Consider the following 26,508-nt stretch of genomic DNA (forward strand, 5'->3'; position numbering starts at 1 on the left):
ACAAGAAATTTTCATACGATCAGTTAAAATTCTTCCTGACATTGTCTGAAATTCGCAGAGATTTGTCATACCAGCTTTAATCTTGTGTCCTGTTTTTGAACGCATAGTATAGGTAGCAGCACTGTCTGAGCGATAAACAGCTGATTGTATTTGTGAGGTGCGTATTACGACGATAAACTGCGTCTTTGATGAACTTCTGCTAAGGTAAATGCTACAACTGAAATTTGATGAGAAAATTTATGTATTCCTAATGTCCAAGGAAATGCAAACATCTTAAATTTAACATCTTGGAAACACAAAAATTGGCCATATTATATTGATGGCCCATTGCGGGCCACATATAGAGTAAAACCTAAAATGGTCGCTGGAATATGTCGCATTAAACAGCTTTATGTAGATTTTTAAGCATGTTTTACATACAGACGATGAGATTATTTATAAGGCTTTAGTGCTGATTACCATTTATTTCAGAAGCGAATGGTAATAGGAAACATGACAACGCGATATTAACCATATGCCAAGGTTAAGTTTTGTCGTAACCTACTTACAGTGTACAGCGTAGCAGAGACGATAGTACGTTCGTGATGTAAAAAATTTGTATATTAGATTGTTGTATTACGCCCACACTGTAAAAAAATTATACGGAAATTTTTTATGGTGTCTTATGGTGCCTATTATTAAGCTGTGGTCGTGATCTACTTCTGTATGGTACTGCTGTCTTGTTTTCTAATACTCATGGCTGTAAAACTTTACCAAGCGTAAATAATTTTTTTGTGTGTTCCTAAAGGAGAAGAATATGTTACAGTATCATTTGTTTGTTGTGGTAGTATTCCATGCGATTGCGAAAGGCAATGCATTATTTAGGGGCACTTGAATTGAAAACTATCGTATTTGCTGATGTTTACGACCGACGAGATAATTTAATGAAGATCCCGTTTAATTTTAGGGAAATCTTAAGTGCTGTTTACGTGTATTTGCGGTAGGAAAACATTGTAAAACTGATAGTTTTTCCTAAACTGTGAAAACAGTAGGTGAGCTCAAAAACTGGGGTTCACACAGGGACGGGTCGTGTTGTAATTTAAGATGGGCTACGTCTGTAAGTCACAAGCAGTGATTGTCTGTGTTTTACGCAATAATTTATATTCCGGGTATTTGGGCTATATTAAAATATTTGTTTTTTATATGGAATAAGACACCTTATTTATTATTATAGGTACTGTTAGTGACACCTGTTATGATAATGAAGATTCCAACAAACAATGGATTCTACGGATATGATTCCTCAGTGTCATATTTGTCCGATGGCTCAGACATCGGAAATGTAGAAGACATGGAATCGCCATCTCATGATGGAGATTTTTCTGAATACCTTTGGATGGAAAATGAGGAAGAGTTTGATAAACAAGTAAGTTTGCTGCAGGACCCTCTATTTCATTGTGGTTTGCCATTTTTTACAGTTACGTAATTTTATGTGTGCAATTTCCATTTAGTGTATAAATTGCATAATTTCACCTGCTGTATAATTTTATTCAGAAGTAAATATACAATAGAAATATATTCTCTCTCCTGTGTGTGTGTGTGTGTGTGTGTGTGTGTGTGTGTGTGTGTGTGTGTGTGTGTCCGCAATGAAAACAGAGTTGTTACATATATTAATTATATTAATGCCCATGAATTAAAAAAGATTGAAATATCCATCTGGCCATAGGTTTCCTGCGGATTCCCCTAAATCACTGTAGACAGTTAACACCCGGAGCCTGTGTGCTGTAATGAATAATGTCCTGTCAGAGACATAAAACCCCTATTTTCCTTCCTCCAAAGTTTTGCAGATAGATATTTCCTCATGAAGTAACCAGAAAGTTCAAAAGTAATTTGTCACTTTCACAACATTCAGATTTTCATATATTAAGAATGCATATAAATAAAGTAACTCAGAAATAGATGCAACATTTTGCAAAATGTTTACTAAGCTGCTTAAAATCTAATTTGACTGTACTAGTAATTATATTGTTTGGATGCAGCCATACTGTTTCCACTACCACTCCCCCATTTTCTTACCAATCTACTCTGAAATGGCACTAGAGTCTGTTATGAGAGATATTTTATTCTAAAATGTGCTCTTTGCCTGCTTTATGACCAATGTTTATTGAAGCTGTGTGTGTCACATATCAGTTCATGCGGAGTTGTACTCATTCGTATAGGCCTATGAACAAAACTGTTTGTTCTAGAACTCTTTAACATCCCATAATAGGATCTTCAAAGATTTGGATACCATTGACTGCTACCTAATACTGTATTAGTAGGCTGGAAGACATTTAAACAGGGAGTACTTCAGTCGGCCTCTAATGCTTAACTGTTAAGTAACTTCATAAAGAAAGCTGAGAAGAAATGTGCAGGTGATATTGATAGTAGGGTGCACAATAGCACAAAAACAATTAATACCACAATTTTTCACATCAGAGCAGTATGTTTCAGCTAAGCCAGTTGCCACTGAAGCTTCAGTTTGGAGTAAAAGGATTGTGCAAATGGCCCGAGAGATCTTATTTTTGCTTATAATCTAACAATCTGTGACAATGAATGCAATGTAAGTAAAGTTGAACCAGATTTCATGCTGTGATATGGAGTAGTTTAGCCTTGCAAGTTAGTGTAAGAACTGAAAATTGTCCAAGCATGCTGTTAGTTACAAAGATTAAGGAGGGATGTACTCTGTATTGTGTGTACATGATGTACTGTTTGCACTTCTTAATCAGGGATAAGAAATTTCTGCTCTCCTCTCTCCCTCCCCCTTTCCAGTTGAAAATGTAAAAGTAAGTGTGTGATATGTAGTTGAAACTTTGGCTGAAACGCAAACCTGGACATCAATGTAATTTGGTAGCATATCATATTCTGATAATGGAACAGTGGTTGCAAAATTTTAGTTGAATACTTTTGTAAGTTAACACAGAAACTACCAGTAAAATGTATTTAATGTTTCCATTTTCTTATAATTGTGACTCGGTGCCGTAAAACCTCTTACTCACTTTCTTAAGTAAACTGAACTAAATATTCAAGTACTGGCGGAATTAAAACTGTGAGGATGGGGCGTGAGTCGTGCTTGGGTAGCTCAGTTGGTAGTGCACTTGCCCGTGAAAGGCAAAGGTCCTGAGTTCGAGTCTCGGTCCAGCACACAGTTTCGTTAAATATCCAAGTATTTGTCAGTAACATGCCTAGGGTGAAACTTTTCATAAATTCATTATTTTGCCCATTGGGTTTAATATTACTTCATTTTTTAATTTGTACATTCATTTAAGTCTTTAACATTTTAGTAGTATGCTATCATTGCAGGTGCATTAATTTTCTATGGTTTTAGTGTTTTTATTGTTGAAATTTCATTTTTCACTTCAAAAAAAAATTTTTTTTCTAACAGTGGTTATGTCCAGGTATTGAATGCCATAGCCATTTTGATTTGATTGGCTCCCAGTTTTTGTCCACTTACATCATAAATTGTTGGTCACCCTCCACACTATCCTAAGCTGTACTTGATCCCGTATAAAACCACCAATAAACTCCTATTTCTTCCAAGAAACAAATGACAATGTATAAAACAGCTTCAAACATCTTGGTTCATTTACAAATGAGTCAGTGTGTTAAATACTTCACATTGTGCATGTGAACAAAATAAATATTTCACAGGGATTGAAATTATGCTTGAAGTTTGTTGGACACTTAAGTGCTCTCATTATGAAACACGGGATGAACATGGTCTGGGTAATTTGTGCTAATTTTCAGCGAAAAGTAGTTTTTCTTGCATCACACCTCCTGAGCCGTGTTGTACAGTGACATAATTTAGCAGGTACATTCAGTGGCATATCTGGAAACTGTTTGCAAAATACGTTGCAAATAGAATTAGTGGTAAAGAAGTAATAAATTAAAACATAAAGCTAGATGCATGACTGGTAGAAATGTAGTAAGCGATAAACTTTTTCCCGTTCTTCATTTTGTGGAAGTGACGGTGGTAAGTTTTGTTAAGAACTGAAATTACATGTAAAGCGTATTGGAAGCTGCGAAGTCATTAGTCTCAAACACTGAATGAATATAACATGGGTAATTTGCACATCCCCCCCCCCCTCCCCAAAGAACCATTGACCTTACCTATGGTGGGGAGGCTTGCGTGCCTCAGCGATGCCATAGCCGTACTGCAGGGGCAACCAAAATGGAGGGGTATCTGTTGAGAGGCCTGACAAACGTGTGGTTCTTGAAGAGGGACAGCAGCCTTTTCAGTAGTTGCAGGGGCAACAGTCTGGATGATTGACTGATCTGGCCTTGTAACATTAACCAAAACGGCATTGCTGTGCTGGTACTGCGAACGGCTGGAAGCAAGGGGAAACTACAGCCGTAATTTTTCCCGAGGGCATGCAGCTTTACTGTATGATTAAATGATGATGGCGTCCTCTTGGGTAAAATATTCCGGAGGTAAAATAGCCCCCCATTCGGATCTCCGGGTGGGGACTACTCAAGAGGACATAGTTATCAGGAGAAAGAAAACTGGCGTTCTACGGATCGGAGTGTGGAATGTCCGATCCCTTAATAGGGCAGGTAGGGTAGAAAATTTAAAAAGGGAAATGGATAGGTTAAAGATAGATATAGTGGGAATTAGTGAAGTTCGGTGGCAGGAGGAACAAGACTTTTGGTCAGGTGATTACAGGGTTATAAATACAAAATCAAATAGGGGTAATGCAGGAGTAGGTTTAATAATGAATAAAAAAAATAGGAGTGCGGGTTAGCTACTACAAACAGCATAGTGAACGCATTGTGGCCAAGATAGACTCGAAGCCCATGCCTGCTACAGTAGTACAAGTTTATATGCCAACTAGCTCTGCAGATGATGAATAAATTGAAGAAATGTATGACAAGATAAAAGAAATTATTCAGGTAGTGAAGGGAGATGAACATTTAATAGTCATGGGTGACTGGAATTTGTCAGTAGGAAAAGGGAGAGAAGGAAACATAGTAGGTGAATATGGATTGGGGGGAAGAAATGAAAGAGGAAGTCGTCTGGTAGAATTTTGCACAGAGCATAACTTAATCATAGCTAATACTTGGTTCAAGAATCATAAAAGAAGGTTGTATACATGGAAGAATCCTGGAGATACCTTTTAGTATCAGATTGATTTTATAGTGGTAAGACAGAGATTTAGGAATCAGGTTTTAAATTGTAAGACATTTCCAGGGGCAGATGTGGACTCTGACCACAATCTATTGGTTATGAACTGTAGATTAAAACTGAAGAAACTACAAAAAGGTGCTAATTTAAGGAGATGGGACCTGGGTAAACGGAAAGAACCAGAGGTTGTAGAGAGTTTCAGGGAGAGCATAAGGGAAGAATAGACAGGACTGGGGGAAAGAAATACAGTAGAAGAAGAATGGGTAGCTCTGAGGGATGAAGTAGTGAAGGCAGCAGAGGATCAAGTAGGTAAAAAGACGAGGGCTGATAGAAATCCTTGGGTACAGAAGAAATATTGAATTTAATTGATGAAAGGAGAAAATATAAAAATGCAGTGAATGAAGCAGGCAAAAAGGAATACAAACGTCTCAAAAATGAGATTGACAGGAAGTGCAAAATGGTTAAGCAGTAATGGCTAGAGGACAAATGTAAGGATGTAGAGGCTTATCTCACTAGGGGTAAGATAGATACTGCCTACAGGAAAATTAAAGAGACCTTTGGAGAGAAGAGAACCACTTGTATGAATATCAAAGCTGAGATGGAAACCCAGTTCTAACAAGGGAACCTCCCCATCGCACCCCCGTCAGATTTAGTTATACGTTGGCACAGGGATAGGCCTTGAAAAACTGAACACAGATCAATTGAGAAAACAGGAAGAAGTTGTGTGGAACTATGAAAAAAATAAGCAAAATATACTAACTGAGTAGTCCATGTGCAAGGTAGGCAACATCTAGGAGAGTGTCAGCTGACGAGTGCTGTGGTCCCGTGGTTAGCATGAGCAGCTGCGGAACGAGAGATCTTTGGTTCAAATCTTCTCTCGAGTGAAATGTTTAATTTTTTATTTTCAGACAATTATTAAAGTTCAGGCACTCACACATAATCAACTTCGCTCTCCAAAATTCCAGGAAATGGTTAGGTTTTGCTTGGACATATGCAGGATTTGACGGTCTACACACGGAAACATTTGAAAACGTAAAAAACGTATGTTCTGACAGAGCACAGGGAAAACTGTGCGACTGTGAAACTGTTGCATTCATTTGTTGTAGTTTATGTGACAAACTCTTATGTTTTCATCACTTTTTTGGGAGTGATTATCACATCCACAAGAAAACCTAAATCGGTCAACGTAGAAGAATCTTTTTACCCATTCGCCAAGTGTGCAAGTTAGGTGGGTCGACAACATATTCCTGTCATGTGACGCACATGCCGTCACCAGTGTCGTATAGAATACATCAGACGTGTTTTCCTGTGGAGGAATCGGTTGACCTATGACCTTGCGATCAAATGTTTTCGGTTCCCATTGGAGAGGCACGTCCTTTCGTCTACTAATGGCACGGTTTTGCGGTGCAGTTGCAAAACACAGACACTAAACTTATTACAGTGAACAGAGACGTCATTGAATGAATGGACAGATCATAACTTTGCGAAAATAAAGAAAGTAAGATTTTCACTCGAGGGAGGACTCGAACCAAGGACCTCTCGTTCTGTATTTGCTCGCTCTAACCACGGGACCACGGTGCTCCTCAACCCACATTGTCCTTGATGTTGCATATGTTGCACATGAACTATTCAGTTTGTATATTTTATTCATTTTTTCATAGTTTCACACAACTTCTTCCTGTTTTCTCGATTGATCTGTGTTCAGTTTTTCAAGGCCTATCCACTGCGTCAATTTATAACTAAATCTGAGGGGGGTGCGATGAGGAGGTTCCCTTGTAAGCAAAGAAGGGAAGGCGGAAAGGTGGAAGGAGTATATAGAGGGTTTATACAAGGGCGATGTACTTCAGGACAATATTATGGAAATGGAAGTGGATGTAGATGAAGACGAAATGGGAGATAAGAAACTGTGTGAAGAGTTTGACAGAGCACTGAAAGACCTGAGTCGAAACAAGGCCCCGGGAGTAGACAACATTCCATTAGAACTACTGATGGCCTTGGGAGAGCCAGTCATGACAAAACTCTACCATCTGGTGAGCAAGATGTATGAGACAGGCGATATACCCACAGACTTCAAGAAGAATATAATAATTCCAATTCCAAAGAAAGCAGGTGTTGACAGATGTGAAAATTACCAGACTATCAGTTTAATAAGTCACAGCTGCAAAATACTAACGTGAATTATTTACAGACGAATGGGAAAACTGGTAGAAGTGGACCTCGGGGAAGATCAGTTTGGATTCCATAGAAATGTTGGAACACGTGAGGCAATACTAACCTTACGACTTATCTTAGAAGAAAGATTAAGGAAAGGCAAACCTACGTTTCTAGCATTTGTAGACTTAGAGAAAGCTTTTGACAATGTTAACTGAAATACTCTTTCAAATTCTGAAGGTGGCAGGGGTAAAATACAGGGAGCGTAAGGCTATTTACAATTTGTACAGAAACCAGATGGCAGTTATAAGGTTCGAGGGGCATGAAAGGGAAGCAGTGGTTGGGAAAGGAGTGAGACAGGGTTGTAGCCTCTCCCCGATGTTATTCAATCTGTATATTGAGCAAGCAGTAAAGGAAACAAAAGAAATTCGGAGTAGGTATTAAAATTCATGGAGAAGAAATAAAAACTTTGAGGTTCGCCGATGACATTGTAATTCTGTCAGAGATAGCAAAGGACTTGGAAGAGCAGTTGAAGGGAATGGACAGTGTCTTGAAAGGAGGATATAAGATGAACATCAACAAAAGCAAAACGAGGATAATGGAATGTAGTCGAATTAAGTCGGGTGATGCTGAGGGAATTAGATTAGGAAATGAGACACTTAAACTAGTAAAGGAGTTTTGCTATTTGGGGAGCAAAATAACTGATGATGGTCGAAGTAGAGAGAATATAAAATGTAGACTGGCAATGGCAAGGAAATCGTTTCTGAAGAAGAGAAATTTGTTATCATCGAGTATAGATTTAAGTGTCAGGAAGTCATTTCTGAAAGTATTTGTATGGAGTGTAGCCATGTATGGAAGTGAAACATGGACGATAAATAGTTTGGACAAGAAGAGAATAGAAGCTTTCGAAATGTGGTGCTACAGAAGAATGCTGAAGATAAGGTGGGTAGATCACGTAACTAATGAGGAAGTATTGAATAGAATTGGGGAGAAGAGGAGTTTGTGGCAGAACTTGACAAGAAGAAGGGACCGGTTGGTAGGACATGTTTTGAGGCATCAAGGGATCACAAATTTAGCATTGGAGGGCAGTGTGGAGGGTAAAAATCGTAGAGGGAGACCAAGAGATGAATACACTAAGCAGATTCAGAAGGATTTAGGTGGCAGTAAGTACTGGGAGATGAAGAAGCTTGCACAGGATAGAGTAGCATGGAGAGCTGCATCAAACCAGTCTCAGGACTGAAGACCACAACAACAACAACAACATAGTGGAATTACGGAAGTTCAGTGGCAGGAGGAACAAGATTTATCGTCAGTTGAATACAGGGTTATAAATACAAAATCAAATAGGGGTAATGCAGGACTAGTTTTAATAATGAACAAAAAGTAGGAATGCAGGAAAGGTACTACGAACAGCATAGTTAATGCATTATTGCTGCCAAGATACACGAAATCCACGCCTACCACAATAGTAAAAGTTTATATGGCAACTAGCTTGGTAGATGACGAAGAGATTAAAGGAGTGTGCGATGAGATAAAAGAAATTATTCAGATAGTGAAGGGAGACGAAAGTTTAATAGTCATGGGGGACTGGAATTTGCTGATAGTAGGAAAAGGAAAAGAAGGAAAAGTAGTGGGTGAATATGGAATGGGGGTAAGGAATGAAAGAGGAAGCCGCCTGGTAGAATATTGCACAGAGCATAAGTTAATAATAACTAACACTTCGTTTAAGAAACATGAAAGAAGGTAGTATATGTGGAAGAAGCCTGGAGACACCAGAAGGCTTCAGATTGATTATATAATGGTAAGACAGAGATTTAAGAATCAGGTTTTCAATTGGTAAGACATTACGAGGGGCAGATATGGACTCTGGCCACAATCTGTTGGATATGAGCTGTAGATTAAAACTGAAGAAACTGCAAAAAATGTAGGAATTTAAAGAGGTGGGACCTGGATAAACTGAAAGAACCGGAGGTTGTAGAGTGTTTTAGAGAGCATTAGGAAACAGTTGACAAATATGGGGGAAAGAAATACAGGAGAAGAAGAATAATGGGTAGCTTTGAGAGATGAAATAGTGAAGGCAATAGAGGCACAAGTAGGTAAAAAGACGAGGGCTAGTAGAAATCCTTGGTAACACAACATATATTGAATATAATTGATGAAAGGAGAAAACATAAAAATGCAGTAAATTAAACGGGCAGAAAGGAGTAAAAAGTCTCAAAAATGAGATCAACTGGAAGTGCAAAATGGCTAAGCAGAGATGGCTAGATGAAAAGTGTAAGGATGTAGAGGCATATATACTAGGGTTAAGATAGATACTGCCTACAGGAAAATTAAAGAGCCCTTTGGAGAAAAGAGAGCCACTTGTATGAATATCAAGAGCTCAGATGGAAACCCAGTTCTAAGCAAAGAAGGGAAAGCAGAAAGGTGGAAGGAGTATATGGAGGGTCTATAGAAGGGTGACGTACTTGAGGACAATATTATGGAAATGGAAGAGGATGTAGATGAAAATTAAATGGGAGATATTGTATTGCGTGAAGAGTTGACAGAGCACTGAAAGACCTAAGTTGAAACAAGGCCCTGGGAGTAGACAACATTCCATTAGAACTACTGACGGCCTTGGGAGAGCCAGTCCTGACAAAACTCTACCATCTGGTGAGCAAGATGTATGAGACGGGCGAAATTCCCTCAGACTTCAAGAAGAATATAATACTCCAATCCCAAAGAAAGCAGGTGTTGGCAGGAGTGAAAATTACCAAACTATCAGTTTAAGAAGTCACACCTGCAAAATACTAACACGAATTCTTTACAGACTAGTGGAAAAACTAGTCGAATCTGACCTGGGGGAAGATCAGTTTGGATTCCGTAGAAATGTTGGAACACGTGAGGCAGTACTGGCCCTACGACTTCCCTTAGAGGATAGATTAAGGAGAGGCAAACCTACATTTCTAGCATTTGTAGACTTAGAGAAAGTTTTGACAATGTTGACTGGAATACTCTCTTTCAAATTCTGTAGGTGGCAATGGTGAAATATATGGCGCAAAAGGCTATTTACAATTTGTACAGAAACCAGATGGCAATTAGACGAGGCGAGGGGCATGAAAGGGAAGCAGTGGTTGGGAAGGGAGTGAGACAGGGTTGTAGCGTCTCCCAGATGTTACTCAATCTGTATATTGAGCAAACAGTAGAGGAAACAAAAGGAAAATTTGGAGTAGGAATTAAAATCCATGGAGAAGAAATAAAAACTTTGAGGTTCGCCGATGACATTGTAATTTTGTCAGACAGCAAAGGACCTGGAAGTGTATTTGAACGGAATGGACAGGTTCTTGAAAGGTGGATACAAGATGAACATCAGCAGAAGCAAAATGACGATAATGGGACGTAGTTGAATTAAATCAGGTGATGATATGGGAATTAGATTAGGAAATGAGACACTTAAAGTAGTAAAGGAGTTTTGCTATTTGGGGAGCAAAATAACTGATGATGGTCGAAGTAGAGGGGCTATAAAATGTAGATTGTCAATGGTATGGAAAGCGTTTCTGAAGAAGAGAAATTTGTTAACATCGACTGTAGATTTAAGTGTCAGGAAGTCGTTTCTGAAAGTATTTGTATGGCGTGTAGCCCTGTATGGAAGTGACACATGGACAATAAGTAGTTTGGACAAGAAGAGAATAGAAGCTTTCGAAATGTGGTGCTACAGAAGAATGCTGAAGATTGGATGGGTAAGTCACATAACGAATGAGGAGATACTGAATAGAATTGGGGAGAAGAGAAATTTGTGGCACAACTTGACTAGAAGAATTGACCGGTTGATAGGGCATGTTTTGAGGTATCAAGGAATCACCAATTTAGTATTTGAGGGCAATGTGCAGGGTAAAAATCATAGAGAGAGACCAAGAGATGAATACACTAAGCAGATTCATAAGGATATGGGTTTCAGTGGGTACTTGGAGATGAAGCAGCTTGAACTGGATAGAGTACCATGGAGAGCTGCATGAAACTAGTCTCTGAACTGAAGAAGAAGAAGAAGAAGAAGAAGAAGAAGAAGAAGAAGAAGAATGACGACAATAATAATAATAATAATAATAATAATAATAATAATAATAATAATAAACCCCGTGGAGGCCCGGGAAAAGAATAGGCCTCCGGTATGTTCTGCCAGTCGTAAAAGGCGATGAAAAGAACAAACCACTAATAGGGCTAACCCCCCTTTTAGTGTGATTAGTTGGTTCAGGACAGAACTAAAGAAGCCTCGGACAAGCGCCGTCATGGTCGGGGACGACGCTTGAACCCTATGCCTGCCCACAATGGTAACGACACTGCTAGCCAACTGGAAAATGATTTAAATCCAAATAGAGGTGTTTTTGCAGGATATGCTTCCTGCAACCACCCTAGAAGGAAAACAAAGACAGAGGATGAGATGGTCAGATGAAGTTAATCGACACGTCATGTTCTGTTATTACCAAGCAACAAACCTAGGAACCAACACAACTGGATACAGATCACAAGTGTACACAACATTTATTACCAGATACCCAGAATTAAAATTTTTAACAGAACAACGACTAGCTGATCAGATCCGTGTAATAATCAAAAATAACAGGATACCCCAGTCAGAATTAGAAAACATCAAACAACAAGTACAACAAATACTGGAACAAAATAATGTGCAATCAGAAGAAGAAGAAAATACATTAATGGACTCAAACATCCCAGAGCAAACAAACAAAGAACAACACACATCAATTAAACAATCAGAGGAAAACGAAATCTTAAGACAGCCACCAGAACAAGCACAAGTAGAACACGAAGTGACACACATGTTAGATACAGAAGAAAAATTTCAGCTGACATATATGGAATACAAAGACACAAATACAGACATTAGACCATTCTTGCAAAGACCGCCAAATAACCCACAAGTCGAAACAACAACAAAAACTATCAACACAATCATACACAACAAAATAAATGAAAACACAACTATGGAAGAGTTGCAACTACTGGTTTATATAGGAGCACTCACTACACTAAATATACACACTAGGAAAGATCAGAACCAACCAACACACAGAAGAAACCCACAAAACCAGCATGGCAATACAGGCTACAGATCAGAATTGAAAAACTGAGAAAGGACATCGGACAGCTAACACAATTTATAAGAAATGAAATGTCAGAAAAAAAACGAAAAAGGTTAGGTAAAATCTCACAACAAAAAGCGATAGAGCAATTAGATGAAAAGAAACAGAAATTACAAGCATTGGCCAACGACTTAGAAGATAAAAAAAAAGTGAAAATAGAAGGAAACAAAACCAAACATTCAACACAAACCAAAAGAAATTTTACCAGACAATAGATAACACACACATTAAAATAGACAATCCACCAAACATAACAGACATGGAACACTTCTGGAGCAACATATGGTCAAACCCGGTACAACATAACAGGCATGCACGGTGGATACAAGCAGAAACAGACACATACAAGATGATACCACAAATGCCAGAAGTGATAATTTTGCAACATGAAGTCACCCAAGCAATTAATTCTACTCACAATTGGAAAGCCCCTGGAAAAGATAAAATAGCAAATTTCTGGCTAAAGAAATTCACCTCAACACATTCACATCTAACTAAATTATTTAACAGTTACATTGCAGACCCATACACATTCCCTGATACACTTACACAAGGAATAACTTATCTGAAACCTAAAGATCAAGCAGACACAGCAAACCCAGCTAAATATCGCCCCATAATATGCCTACCAACAATATACATAATATTAACTTGAGTCATTACACAGAAATTAATGACACATACAACACAGAACAAAATTATAAATGAAGAACAAAAAGGCTGCTGCAAAGGAGCACAAGGATGTAAAGAGCAACTGATAATAGATGCAGAGGTGACACATCAAGCTAAAACTAAACAAAGGTCACTACACTATGCATACATTTATTACCAAAAAGCTTTTGATAGTGTACCCCACTCATGGTTACTACAAATATTGGAAATATACAAAGTAGATCCTAAATTGATACAGTTCCTAAACATAGTAATGAAAAATTGGAAAACCACACTTAATATCCAAACAAATTCAAATAATATCACATCACAGCCAATACAGATTAAGTGTGGAATATACCAAGGAGACTCATTAAGTCCTTTCTGGTTCTGCCTTGCCCTGAACCCACTATCCAACATGCTAAATAATACAAATTATGGATACAATATTATTGGAACATACCCACACAAAATCACACATTTGCTATACATGGATGATATAAAACAACTGGCAGCAACAAATCAACAACTCAACCAATTACTAAAGATAACAGAAGTATTCAGCAATGATATAAATATGGCTTTTGGAACAGACAAATGTAAGAAAAATAGCATAGTCAAGGGCAAACACACTAAACAAGAAGATTACATACTGGATAACCACAGTGACTGCATAGAAGCGATGGAAAAAAACAGATACCTATAAATATCTAGGATACAGACAAAAAATAGGAATAGATAATACAAATATTAAAGAAGAACTAAAAGAAAAATATAGACAAAGACTAACAAAAATACTGAAAACAGAATTGACAGCAAGAAACAAGACAAAAGCTATAAATACTTATGCTATACCAATATTGACCTACTCATTTGGAGTAGTGAAATGGAGTAACACAGACCTAGAAGCGCTCAGTACACTTACACGATCACAATGCCACAAATATAGAATACATCACATACATTCAGCAACAGAAAGATTCACATTAAGCAGAAAGGAAGAAGGAAGGGGATTTATCGACATAAAAAAACCTACATTATGGACAGGTAGACAATTTAAGAAAATTCTTTATAGAACGAGCAGAAACTAGCAAAATACACAAAGCAGTCACTCATATAAATACATCGGCTACACCATTGCAATTTCATAACCACTTCTACAACCCTTTAGATCACATAACATCAACAGACACGAAGAAAATAAATTGGAAAAAGAAAACACTACATGGCAAGCACCCGTATCATTTAACACAGCCACACATCGATCAAGACGCATCCAACACATGGCTAAGAAAAGGCAATATATACAGTGAGACGGAAGGATTCATGATTGCAATACAGGATCAAACAATAAACACCAGATATTACAGCAAGCATAGTATTAAAGATCCCAATACCACAACAGATAAATGCAGATTTTGCAAACAACAAATAGAAACAGTAGATCACATCACAAGCGGATGTACAATACTAGCAAATACAGAATACCCCAGAAGACATGACAATGTGGCAAAAATAATACATCAACAGCTTGCCTTACAACATAAACTTATAAAACAACACGTTCCCACATACAAGTATGCACCACAAAGTGTACTGGAGAATGATTAATTCAAATTATACTGGAACAGAACCATTATAACAGATAAAACAACACCACATAACAAACCTGACATCATACTCACCAATAAAAAGAAGAAATTAACACAACTAATCGAAATATCCATACCCAATACAACAAATATACAGAAGAAAACAGGAGAAAAAATTGAAAAATACATCCAACTGGCTGAGGAAGTCAAGGATATGTGGCATCAGGATAAAGTTGACATTATACCAATTATACTATCAACTACAGGAGTCATACCACACAATATCCACCAGTACATCAATGCAATACAGCTACATCCAAACTTGTATATACAACTACAGAAATCTGTAATTATTGATACATGTTCAATTACCCGAAAGTTCCTAAATGCAATATAACACATACCATACAGTTAAAAGGAAGTGACGCTTGATCAAGGTCCGCGTCACTTTCCATTTTTAACCAGACTTAACGTCTGAGAAAGTAAAGAATAATAATAATAATTTGTGCATCTTGAACTAGGCTCCCCCCCCCCCCTCTCTCTCTCTCTCTCTCTCTCTCTCTCTCTCTCTCTCTCTCTCTCTCTCTCTCTCTCAAACACACACTCACTCTGTTGTTGGAACTTAAATAGTAGCAACCATTTATTCACAACTGATACAAAGGAGTTAAGTGTTTGCACCTATTACTGTCCCTCAAAGTAGTCAGCAGCATTGTGTAGAACCCCTTGCCAGCAATGTGGAAGGCATAGTATACTGTTAGCAGAGCCTGTTCTGTTGATGGTGCGAATGGAGTGGTCTATAAGTTATAGTGATTCTTGTGTGCGACTGTGATGGTGTTATCCTGACCCATTATGTTCCTCCATGGCAGACTGTTAATGCACAGCATTATTGATCGTTTTTGGAGCATTAACTGTGACCAGCTTTGTGAAAGAAGCGGCGACTTTCTGCGCAACCCACCTATCATTTTGCACAACAATGTGCGGATGCATATAGTGCAAGCTGTGGCTGCTCTGTTCAGTCAATGGGACTGGGGAGTACTGTACCATCCGCCATACTCCCTGGACTTAAGTCTGTGTGACATTGGTTTGATTCCGAAGATGAAGGAACAACTTTGTAGCATTCGCTTCAGAACTCAGAACTGTTTCAGAGATTCGACAGGCAGTAGACTGCTCCGTTCGCACAATCAACAGAACAGGCTTTGCTAACAGTATACTATGCCTTCCACATCGCTGGCAATGGGCTCTACACAATGCTGGTGGCTACTTTGAAGAACAGTAACAGGTGCAAACATGTAAGTCTTTTGTATTGGTTGTGAATAAATAGTTGCCAGTATTTAAGTTCCAAACCTCGTATATACACACAATTTGTAATATTTGGCTCCTGTATTAAACCTTCAAGATAAGATTACACCTCTTAGTGAGTAGACCACACCATTTTAATTATATGAAATATTGAAAATTAAATTTTTATTGCCTTTGGAAGTCATTAGTCAGCCTGCATTTGAGACAGGGTGTCCATGCCGTGGGTTAGCTGTTTCATAATATAGATTGTGTTGACAAACATGATCACTTCCTTTTGGTTTACTGCTCAGGAGTCATCTTGGCCTCCTTTATGTCAACATGCATGTTAAAGTTTGTCAGGGTACATTAAAGTACTTGAACCCTTCAACCTGAGAATTCTCTCTCCTAGACGTGGTGCTACATCTTAATTTGCTAGTTGGCCCTTTTCACAAACATAAAACAATCATCAACAGCTTAAATGTGGCACTACACTTACTTTCACTGTTGCTTGCATGAGACAGTTACTCTGTAAGGCACCTAACTAGGAAACCACGCAAGTGGAATGGACTAGATTTGCTTGTGCTCAGATATGTCCCCCACAAATAAATAAGTAAATAAAAATTCTAACATTTTGGTGCAAAACACATGCACCATCAAAACTTTGCTTCAGTAACTCTTATGGAAAAGCTTTATATCTCTGGTATTGTTTCAGCAAAACCAAAAGACTAAGACATTATTGTGAAAAGAGTCTTTATTATAGTAGAGAAATATGACTACAGACAGTTTCAGAATTTTTATGACTTCATTAGTACTCTTGAATACAGTAGCATGAATGTAATTTCGTAACACATTCTGTTGCAAATATTTTTCCTTTATTAATGTATTACAAACATGAAGTATTTCATGGTTCCTCACTGTACATGTAACACTATTAGAAGATGGCAATGAATTGCTGTATGAAAGAATCTATGTTTGACTGGGATTTGAACAATAATACTTTAATTTTTAGATTACAGTATTAGCTGTTAGATATAGAGACCCTATTATTGTAATACTTATGGTTTCAAACAAAAGAGTAGATCTACTTTTGTATTTATATAAAATACAAATATAAACAATGGCATTATGACCACACCTTCCCCTGAGAATAACATTATTGAAATCAAGTGGAAGGCATGTTAAATGACACAAAAAGCTTATAGTAGGCGAACATACAGAGGAAATCGTTTAATAAATTCTTTAAATGTTCACTTACTATGATGTCTATTGAAATTGAATGAATGACTTTGGAATTTCTGGTAGACAACAAAGCTCTAGATGTTGAAGCCACAACCAGTAATATTTCCATCTGGTTAGGTTGAGTAGTGTACCAGTACTTTTTTAAAAATATCTTACTCTATCAGTTTGAGGATGGTGCACAGATACAACTGTCATTACTTTGCCTCTTGTAAACACACTTCATGACTGATAAAATAACATGTAGGCTATCCTACTTGTAAGGTGGAAAAGGTGGCAACAGACAAAAGACTAGAAAAGAAGAAAACTATTCTTCTTCTTCTTGGTACCACTAGTCATTTGGCATTGTTGCAAAATTGCAGTGGACACAAGAACATCATGACTGGGCAATGAACCATAACTTCCATTTTGTAGATGAATGACTAGCTGTATTATTGAATCTATAAAATTCAGTTGTGGCAGTAGTACACTTTGTAATACATTGATCTAGGTTTCCATAATTCTTGTTGTAACAAAGTGTCTATTAGAAGCTGCAGGTTATGTTGTTATTGCTGACAGCTGCATGTCTCCTTTACTCCTCACTGGATGTGGCACTCTCCATCAGAAAAAATAAAATATACCAAAACACCAGAATCAAGTCAGTTGTTTGAGAAGGATGATGACTAGTCTGAGTAGCTATCATTGTTCCAAATTCATGGGTTGTCAGTCCTATAAAAGACATCTGGTAAGACATTAATTTGCAGCTTAGAGCTCACAAACCACCACCTTGTAATCTACAGGAGTTTGATGACTTGTGCCTGGACATCTGATGCCATCTTCTCCAGTTACATTCCAAGGACTTGTAGGAACTGTTTACAGTTATTTGCAGCAGTTTTCTGTGCTGAAGGTGGACCAGTATGCTAAGAGGTGGGAGGTCGTAACAATCTGGTTTATCATTTGAACTTTACCATTTGGGTATGTTGAGAAGGTGAGTTACACATTCTGTTTTTGGTGTCCTCAATGTGAAAAGCTTATTTCTATTTCTTAAACTTTGTTATTTTTCTGGCTTATTGTTGTTAGATATAATTCTGTGGATGTGAATTACACCCAGGAAGTGTTGCAGAGGTGTTTCACCACATATTTAAATACAAACTATGTCACTTGTAATATATTTCATATTGATGAATTGTGGAATTTGAAGTAGCACACATGGTTGAAGAGAGAATGGAATATATCAAGATGATGCATGGCAAAGCTGTAAATACACCCTGTACTATCTAGTTATTCACAGAATGGGCAAGAGCCGTTTGATGATGGTTTGATCATAAGGGACCTTGCGACTTCCAAAGCTGTCCATCTCATAAGAAATGTGTTAAAATATGTATTGTTGGTTTCTCAGTCTCAATAAGACTCCAGCTGTAAGCCAACTGCTGTAGGTGACGACATGCTGATGGCTAAACATGCTAAGATTTTAATAACAGATAGAGGTTAACACTGCAGGAGATAAGTTTCAAATTAATGGATAATATGTCAGTAGCCTTAACGTCCAGGATGATCTCATCACTGTGTGCATAGAAGCTGTTACTGTACATGAATTTTGGCTGCTGATTATGTACCACAAGGGACAGAAATTAGAACTATGTGCTCAGAGCTTGGAGGAATAGAATCTGAATTGATAAATTGTGGTGTCAAGTCAATATGAGTGAAGAGTATGTCGTGGTAATTGTTTGCTAGTCAACAGGATACAGTAAAGGTTTATGTGAGGTCTTCAAATGAGAAAAACTTGTAGCATGAAAGATTGACTCCTGGAAAATAATGTGCAGTACACCAATATTTACATATAGAATTCCACTGTGCACTTCCAGATTCACTCTCATATTATTGCTGACTTTCTGGAGGTGCTAGCAGGCTTACTCCAGAAATTTCCTGACTGCAGTTGTATTAAGTTCACACAGGAAGCTGTCAGAATTGTTCAGTGCATTCTGGATTGTCCTCCAAGCAGTTTCCCTTGGTTGTGGCCAGCTACTAAGTGTTTATATTTCAGTGAAACTGTGAGTTAATGTCACATTAACGAATGTTACATCATTACTATTGCTACTTCTGTTAGCACATTACACCCTGCAAGTCTTCTCAAAGGTACACTTAAGCTGTGAGACATAACTGCAAGTGAAACACAGATGTTGCATTCTGCATCCAGGAGTTTAATGTATTGTGTTCCCGATTAAGTGATATTTAGGGTGCTATTTACCAGCATCTCATTTTATTTTTGATTCTTTAAATGCTGTGATTTTGATTCTTGTAAGGCTGGATTTTAACCGAGAATAATAATAATAATAATAATAACAACACAAAATGTACTGGAGAATGATGAATACAAATTATACTGGAACAGAACCATTATAACAGATAAAACAACACCACATAACAAGCCTGACATCATACTCACCAATAAAAAGAAGAAATTAACACAACTAATCGAAATATCCATACCCAATACAACAAATATACAGAAGAAAACAGGAGAAAAAATTGAAAAATACATCCAACTGGCTGAGGAAGTCAAGGACATGTGGCATCAGGATCAAGTTGACATTATACCGATTATACTATCAACTACAGGAGTCATACCACACAATATCCACCAGTACATCAACGCAATACAGCTACATCCAAACGTATATATACAACTACAGAAATCTGTAATTATTGATACATGTTCAATTACCCGAAAGTTCCTAAATGCAATGTAACATATACCGTACAGTTAAAAGGAAGTCACGCTTGATCAAGGTCCTCGTCACCTTCCATTTTTAACCAGACATAACGTCTGAGACAGGAAAGAGAAATAATAATAATAATAATAATCTTTCATTCTCGTGAAGGATTATTAGGGCAGAAACAGCAAATTGTTTTGCTAAATTGGCCTAATTTAGCTAGATTACAATGCTGATACTTAATGTTTTTTGGTAATGATTTATCAGCTTAACTTAATCTTTTCTTTTGCACAATTCAAATCTAAAAACAGTAATTAATGTTTTAAATGAAACTGTAAATAGATAGGCATAATGGAACGAGCAAAGTTGAACAGTGGATGCACATCTCGAACAAGAACTTGTCTGTTGAACTCAAATGATCATGAGATATCATATGCAAAGTCTTCACAGCAATACTGTAAAACTTGTTTTCCTTTCTCTCTTTCTCTGCATCCAAGCAGGGTGGGTTTATGTTAAAATTCAGTCTTTCATACTTACTTTCCTATGAATAGGACCTGCTGTGAATTATCATATTTGTAGTTCAGCTTCTTAGCGAATTTATATGAAATTTCTCCTGTATTGCATTGCTAACAAAGAACTGGATTGAGTAATGTCAGGGCTCCGTCATTTGTAAATCACTAAAACAAATCTGGTTTTTCCCATTTTTTTCATAAACTCCAGCCTATCGTCTACATTTCAGTTGTTGAGTTTGCAAGAAATTTTGGCAGTAACATTTCACTTGTACCTTAACATTGGAAATATTTCAGGAGTTGAATTTATGTGTGATTTTTTTATTTAGAGGAAGTATGTTAAAAATAAACAAATAATTCAATTTGATTAGGTTATGCAGCAACTGGAGGAAGAAGAGCTAATGGAACAATGTATTGAGGCAATGCTAGAAGATGAACGAGAAATAAGAAACATCCGTAATCAGATGGCATCTACCAATGGAGGCTCAAGTGATGCAACTGCACCACCTCGACAAGCCTGGAGCACTAATGATGAGTATGTATTCATGGATTTTTGAAATGAAGTAGTAAGAAATCAAATTTTACAATCCTGACTTAATCACAGTGCTTGAAGTTATTATTCCTACATTTTAGAAGTAGAGGCATAGACATGGCCCTTACGGTAGTATGTTTCACTGTTTATTATTGTAGTATTTTCCTTCTCTTTTTGTAGTATATAAACTTTCCTCTACTCATATTGGGACAGAACTGTAAATGATATTACCAAGTGAAACCCATTGTCTGATTCCTGCTGTGTTTCATTGTGATTCTAAGGAACCGAAACATAACCTGTGTAGAAATTGGTGAAAGACGAAGGGGAAATATTTGAAGTGTGGAGAATCTTCTAAATTTAGTAGTCAAGTGAGGTACTAAATCAAGAGGTATGGAAAACAATAGAAGAGATGAAAATTCTATTCTGTTCAAAAGAAATTCTCAAAAAGACTTAAAGACTAATTAACTTCAACTGAAGCCACTGAGGATGTTATTAGCAGTATATGTGCGGAACTGGAGAGAGTAGCATAGTACGGTAAGAATTAGATGATGTCAAATCAGCTCTGCCCAGTAAGTGGACAGGTTGCAACTTTTTCATCCCATTGACAATGTGCATTATTTAGATTTGGAAGCTGATAATTTGCGGAAAAGTATGTATCAATTGTTTTTGAAGTAATTTAGAGAAAAAGATATTCAGATCCAATATAAAAACAAAAAATACAGTTTTATACTGGTAACAATGTGTCTAATATGCTTGTTATGTAAGTCGAAGGGGGGGGGGGGGGAGGAACTGAGGATAACAGCTGCATTTGTACTTTATGTGGATCAGCAGTGACTAGTGAAAATGTATGGCAGACTGGAACGCAAACCTGGGATTTCGTGCTTACTGGGCAGTTGTGTTAACCGCTGCACTATCCAGACACTGTGTTTATTGCAAATGTGTGGGCTATCTTGGTGTGCTCTCTGGCTGATCCTATTCTCATCTAGTGCCACCTATTCAGTATCACTGTTTGTGTCCTCCATGCTCTCTAATTTTAGATTCTGGCTGGAGGTCGAATGATATTGCACATACACACTGGAAGTGTGCCTATTGAGACGAATCGATTATGAGTGTGTGGACATGTCCAAAAGAACAGGCACGATACATTCATATAAATTAACATGCTTGGTTAACCACATACACACATAAAACAGCTACACAACTATAGAAATATTTTATACAATTTACACCTAATAAAATTGTTTCCCATTAGAAGCAGAAACGGACAACTCACTAAATTTTCTGGATCCATCCACACAAAGAATAAACAACACACATTATTTCACAATATACAGGAAACCCACAACCACAAGCATACACCATTCACAATTGGTCAGACTATCCTTTGACACCCAAAAAAGTAAATTGCAGATTCATGGTGAACAGATCAAACAAGACATACATAAATAAATGGAACGACACAAAGGAGTTGAACACAGTAATACAGATTACAGTACAGAATGGTCATGATAGAGAAACTAAACAAAAAATGTGTAAATTAGTAAGGAATTAACAGGTCACATGCATGCACACAAGCCTGTTCAGTAACACAGAACAACCAGACACATAGACAATGATCACATACAAGAGGTAACAGGACAAGAACCCACATACAAAACGAAATGGCACATACTCCCTTACAATAATAAAATAGGTCACAGGGTAGACAACATTTTAAAGAAACAGTCACTTCAGATAGGATACAGACTAGACAACACAAAACAGAAAAAAATCTAAGGACACAGGAAACACCATCGGGTAAATTCAACAGATTAGGCATGCCTTAACTTGTATGCAACTCTTGTTAGTCAGTATGCATAAGGCAAAAATGCAGAAACTTTTAAACAAGGTATTGAGAACTCCCCTTGAGCTCAAAAACATAACAGCTCCCATAGCACATTTGCTGGTCGCTTAATAGCCCCAACTAAAATAGAAACAGATGTAAAAATACTAAATTCCAGCCCCAACCTGTTCTGTTAACTTACGACAAAAGAAAAGTTCCACATGCAGAAGGCATTAGCAGTAGAAAAATGCATGAGATTGATATTGGAACAAGTAAACATTGAAAGTGTATCCACATTGCAACAGCATAAGCACTATGTTTTGTAAAGTTAAAAAGTGTTACTTGCGAATGAAGTTCCTCGAAACATGTATTTGCATGTGCATTTCAACAATAGATGAGAGTGTAGATAAGAACAGTTATTTTGAACAAATGTAAGAAATCACAAAAAATTTTCACACAGCAAAATTAAATTTATAGGTAAAGTGGTTTGTTAACTTGCCAACCAAACTTACAATAACATTGTTAAATTGCAGATGACTGGCTGATGCACAGGCAAAGCCATATTTAGGCCTAGTCTCGTTAGAACAATTACTACTTAAAACGTGTTTACATTTTACAGAACTGAGTAAAGAATGCCCACTGGTGACGGCCCAGATATTCTGAGACATGTTACATTTAGTGGGGAAGTACATTCTGAGGACATAAGAAACAGATTATATAGAGGGTTTTGTTGATAACACATTGACACGGGTCTCTCTCTCTCTCTCTCTCTCTCTCTCTCTCTCTCTCTCTCTCCCCCTCCCCCCCCCCCCTCCCCCTGCAGCCTCACCCCACTTGGTGTGTGTGTGTATATATATATATATATATATATATATCAGAGGGAAACATTCCACGTGGAAAAAATATATCTAAAAAGAAAGATGATGAGACTTACCAAACAAAAGCGCTGGCAGGTCGATAGACACACAAACAAACACAAATATACACACAAAATTCAAGCTTTCGCAACAAACTGTTGCCTCATCAGGAAAGAGGGAAGGAGAGGGAAAGACGAAAGGATGTGGGTTTTAAGGGAGAGGGTAAGGAGTCATTCCAATCCCGGGAGCGGAAAGACTTACCTTAGGGGGAAAAAGGACGGGTATACACTCGCGCGCGCGCGCGCGCACACACACACACACACACACACACACACACATATCCATCCACACATATGATGGATGTGTGTGTGTGTGTGTGTGTGTGTGTGTGTGTGTGTGTGTGTGTGTGTGTGTGTGTGTGTGTGTGTGTGCGAGTGTATACCCGTCCTTTTTTCCCCCTAAGGTAAGTCTTTCCGCTCCCGGGATTGGAATGACTCCTTACCCTCTCCCTTAAAACCCACATCCTTTCGTCTTTCCCTCTCCTTCCCTCTTTCCTGATGAGGCAACAGTTTGTTGCGAAAGCTTGAATTTTGTGTGTATGTTTGTGTTTGTTTGTGTGTCTGTCGACCTGCCAGCACTTTCATTTGGTAAGTCACATCATCTTTGTTTTTATATATATAACTGCTCCTCAGGGGCAGAGTAACTTATTTTGGTCTTTGCTTAATCTGTCCTACTTATTTTGGAAATGTGTTCTGAAGTGGGTGTTTTTGTAAATTGTGTTAGTCTTATTTTCTGTTTTTTCTCTTTGTGTTACAATGATTTTGTAGTTAATGAAGTCTCTTTTCAGTGTAACAAACCACATTTCTCAATCACTGGAGGGTCTGAGTGTTCAAGACGATTTGGCCAAACAGGTGAGCACTTTCAAATTATTAGGGGAATTTCACTAAGTTATAGAACTGTGTTTGCCTTTAGCAATATTGAAAGGTAATAATTTTTGCATTCATTTTAGAAATCTGAAATGACAGGTTGCATATAAAGTAAATATTTAAACTAGAAATAGAATATATTTTTTGATGAACGTATTGCAGTCATTCTAGTACTCTCACTAATTTTTATTTTCATAACACAGTAGTATCGTGCCCATGCCTAGTGCAATTATTTTTATAAGGGCATTTATCTATCTTGATTTTAATGTATTCGTTATGTCACAGAGCACACTCAACCCCAATGCGGCAGAGTTTGTTCCACAGCAGAAAGCATCAGAGAGCAGCGGATCAGGAAATGTGGATCGCTCGACGACATCTTAGAAGTTACGCAGAGGTCTGCATTTTCTTTGATGCCAAGCTACATTTCATTTGGTAGGCTGTGAGGCAATGGAGTCCCTGTGAATGAACTTTGTTAGTCACTGAATATTCCACTCTGCTTCAGAGTGGGTGTTTGGATGTGATTTTGAGAATGAATGTGATATATAAAAAATGTCAAGAATGCAGTATTTTAACGGTTGTAGAGTTTCATACGCATTTGTCAAATGAATGCTGAGATATACTTAAATCATTTTTCCGCTGTGCATTGGAACTTTATTTTTCTCTTCTTTAAATGTCCTTGGGTGTTTACAGTTTACTTAAAATGACTTTCCATTGACGGTATGCCACAGAAGTACTGAAAGTCACGTCCCTTTTTCTTTGTTTGAAAATTTAATGTTTCATTGTTTATAAAAATAATTTCATTATAATTATAATAATTATTGCTATTATAGTAACGTAAAGACTGTGCAATTCCTAATATCATTTTATGGGAAAAGTACAAAATAATCTTTATACAATACTCAGTTATTGTAAGGGTATGTCTTATTCTGATAGAATCTCAGAACTTAATTTATATTAGCACTGCCAGAATTGTGCAAACTTTGAAAACTAGCACTAAATGACAGTTTAAGTAAAATTAACTGGTCTTTGAATTGCAATGAAAGTTTGAGCTCATACAAGATCTCATTAGATTATGAAGGAAGATACAATCATTTATAGGAGCTTGAAAGAGAATGTAAGCTTATATGAAATTTTTTATTTATGTTTTCTATTTAAGAGGTCATAATAGTTTGTTGTATCATTGAGGTGATGAGATATTTACTTTATAATTGCTGGTAGCTATAAACTTACCTTCATTTCACTTTTTTGATACCAGTTGAAATTTTACATATTTTAAGATTCATACAGTGTGCAATAGTCAGTTGCAGAACAGAGTTTCTGTTATTGCTGTTAATTGAAGTTCCTTCTCTCACTTTGAAGAGCTGACATTCTGACAAACTTTACATTTGTTTGCAATTTATTGCAAAGTGTTCATACAAGCAAAGTCAGCTTAGTACTTTCTTTTATTTTTAAAATAAGAGGTCCAGTTATGTTTGTAATGCCCTAAGCAGACTTGTATATGCAGTATTAATAATTTCAGAGCAGAATATTAATTGATGTGATATTAAGTGTCAAGCATGTGTGTTATACGAAGTGCGGCAACTTAATGGTATGCTTGTTTTGGAATGAAAGGATATTTGTAAATGTACTGAATATGGTTAAATGCTATAGTTTAAGCCTTACATTTATATGTGAAAAAAAATTGACAGCATGTTTGATAAAGACAAGGAAATATGTAGATTTAGATGGTTGTGTTTATTGTTTTACTTTACTGATACAGAACTTTAGTAATTTTCCTTCTCTGGTTTTTGTTAGTTTCTCTCTAATCTTTTAAAAGAATGTCTGATTTGTGTAAATGTAGAATAGTGAAGTAACTGAAATTCTTCTGCTTTGGAGATGTTTTATTTTGTTACAGTAAATGTTGCCATTGTTTGTCAACACAAAAAATGTATGGAGGAATGCCCTTTCTTACATTAAATGTGTATTACTAAATTTCTACAA

General features: G+C 37.1%; 1 protein-coding gene across 2 annotated transcripts; it reads left to right on the forward strand.

Moving 5' to 3' along the window:
* Positions 1-68: 68 nt before the first annotated feature.
* LOC126260793 (polyadenylate-binding protein-interacting protein 2-like) lies at positions 69-26,508 on the forward strand. 2 transcript variants are annotated; one of them, XM_049958131.1, is made up of 5 exons: positions 69-204; positions 1,214-1,405; positions 20,763-20,926; positions 24,450-24,513; positions 24,814-26,508. In XM_049958131.1, exons 2-5 carry the CDS (start codon positions 1,235-1,237, stop codon positions 24,907-24,909), a joined length of 495 nt encoding a protein of 164 aa, XP_049814088.1. In that variant the 5' UTR covers positions 69-204; positions 1,214-1,234; the 3' UTR covers positions 24,910-26,508. The 2 variants fall into 2 exon arrangements, with proteins under 2 accessions (XP_049814088.1, XP_049814089.1); XM_049958132.1 differs by having other exon boundaries at positions 136-157.

This window comes from Schistocerca nitens, chromosome 5 (assembly GCF_023898315.1).
Source record: "Schistocerca nitens isolate TAMUIC-IGC-003100 chromosome 5, iqSchNite1.1, whole genome shotgun sequence".
Lineage (NCBI taxonomy): Eukaryota > Metazoa > Arthropoda > Insecta > Orthoptera > Acrididae > Schistocerca > Schistocerca nitens.

What these genes read in the sequence shown, in the direction of transcription:
- LOC126260793 (XM_049958131.1), top strand. Translation starts at nt 1,235, where the DNA reads ATGATAATGAAGATTCCAACAAACAATGGATTCTACGGATATGATTCC. An exon ending in AGGAAGAGTTTGATAAACAA is followed by an intron (nt 1,406 to 20,762) that starts GTAAGTTTGCTG and finishes CAATTTGATTAG; the next exon opens with GTTATGCAGCAACTGGAGGA. An exon ending in GCCTGGAGCACTAATGATGA is followed by an intron (nt 20,927 to 24,449) that starts GTATGTATTCAT and finishes GTCTCTTTTCAG; the next exon opens with TGTAACAAACCACATTTCTC.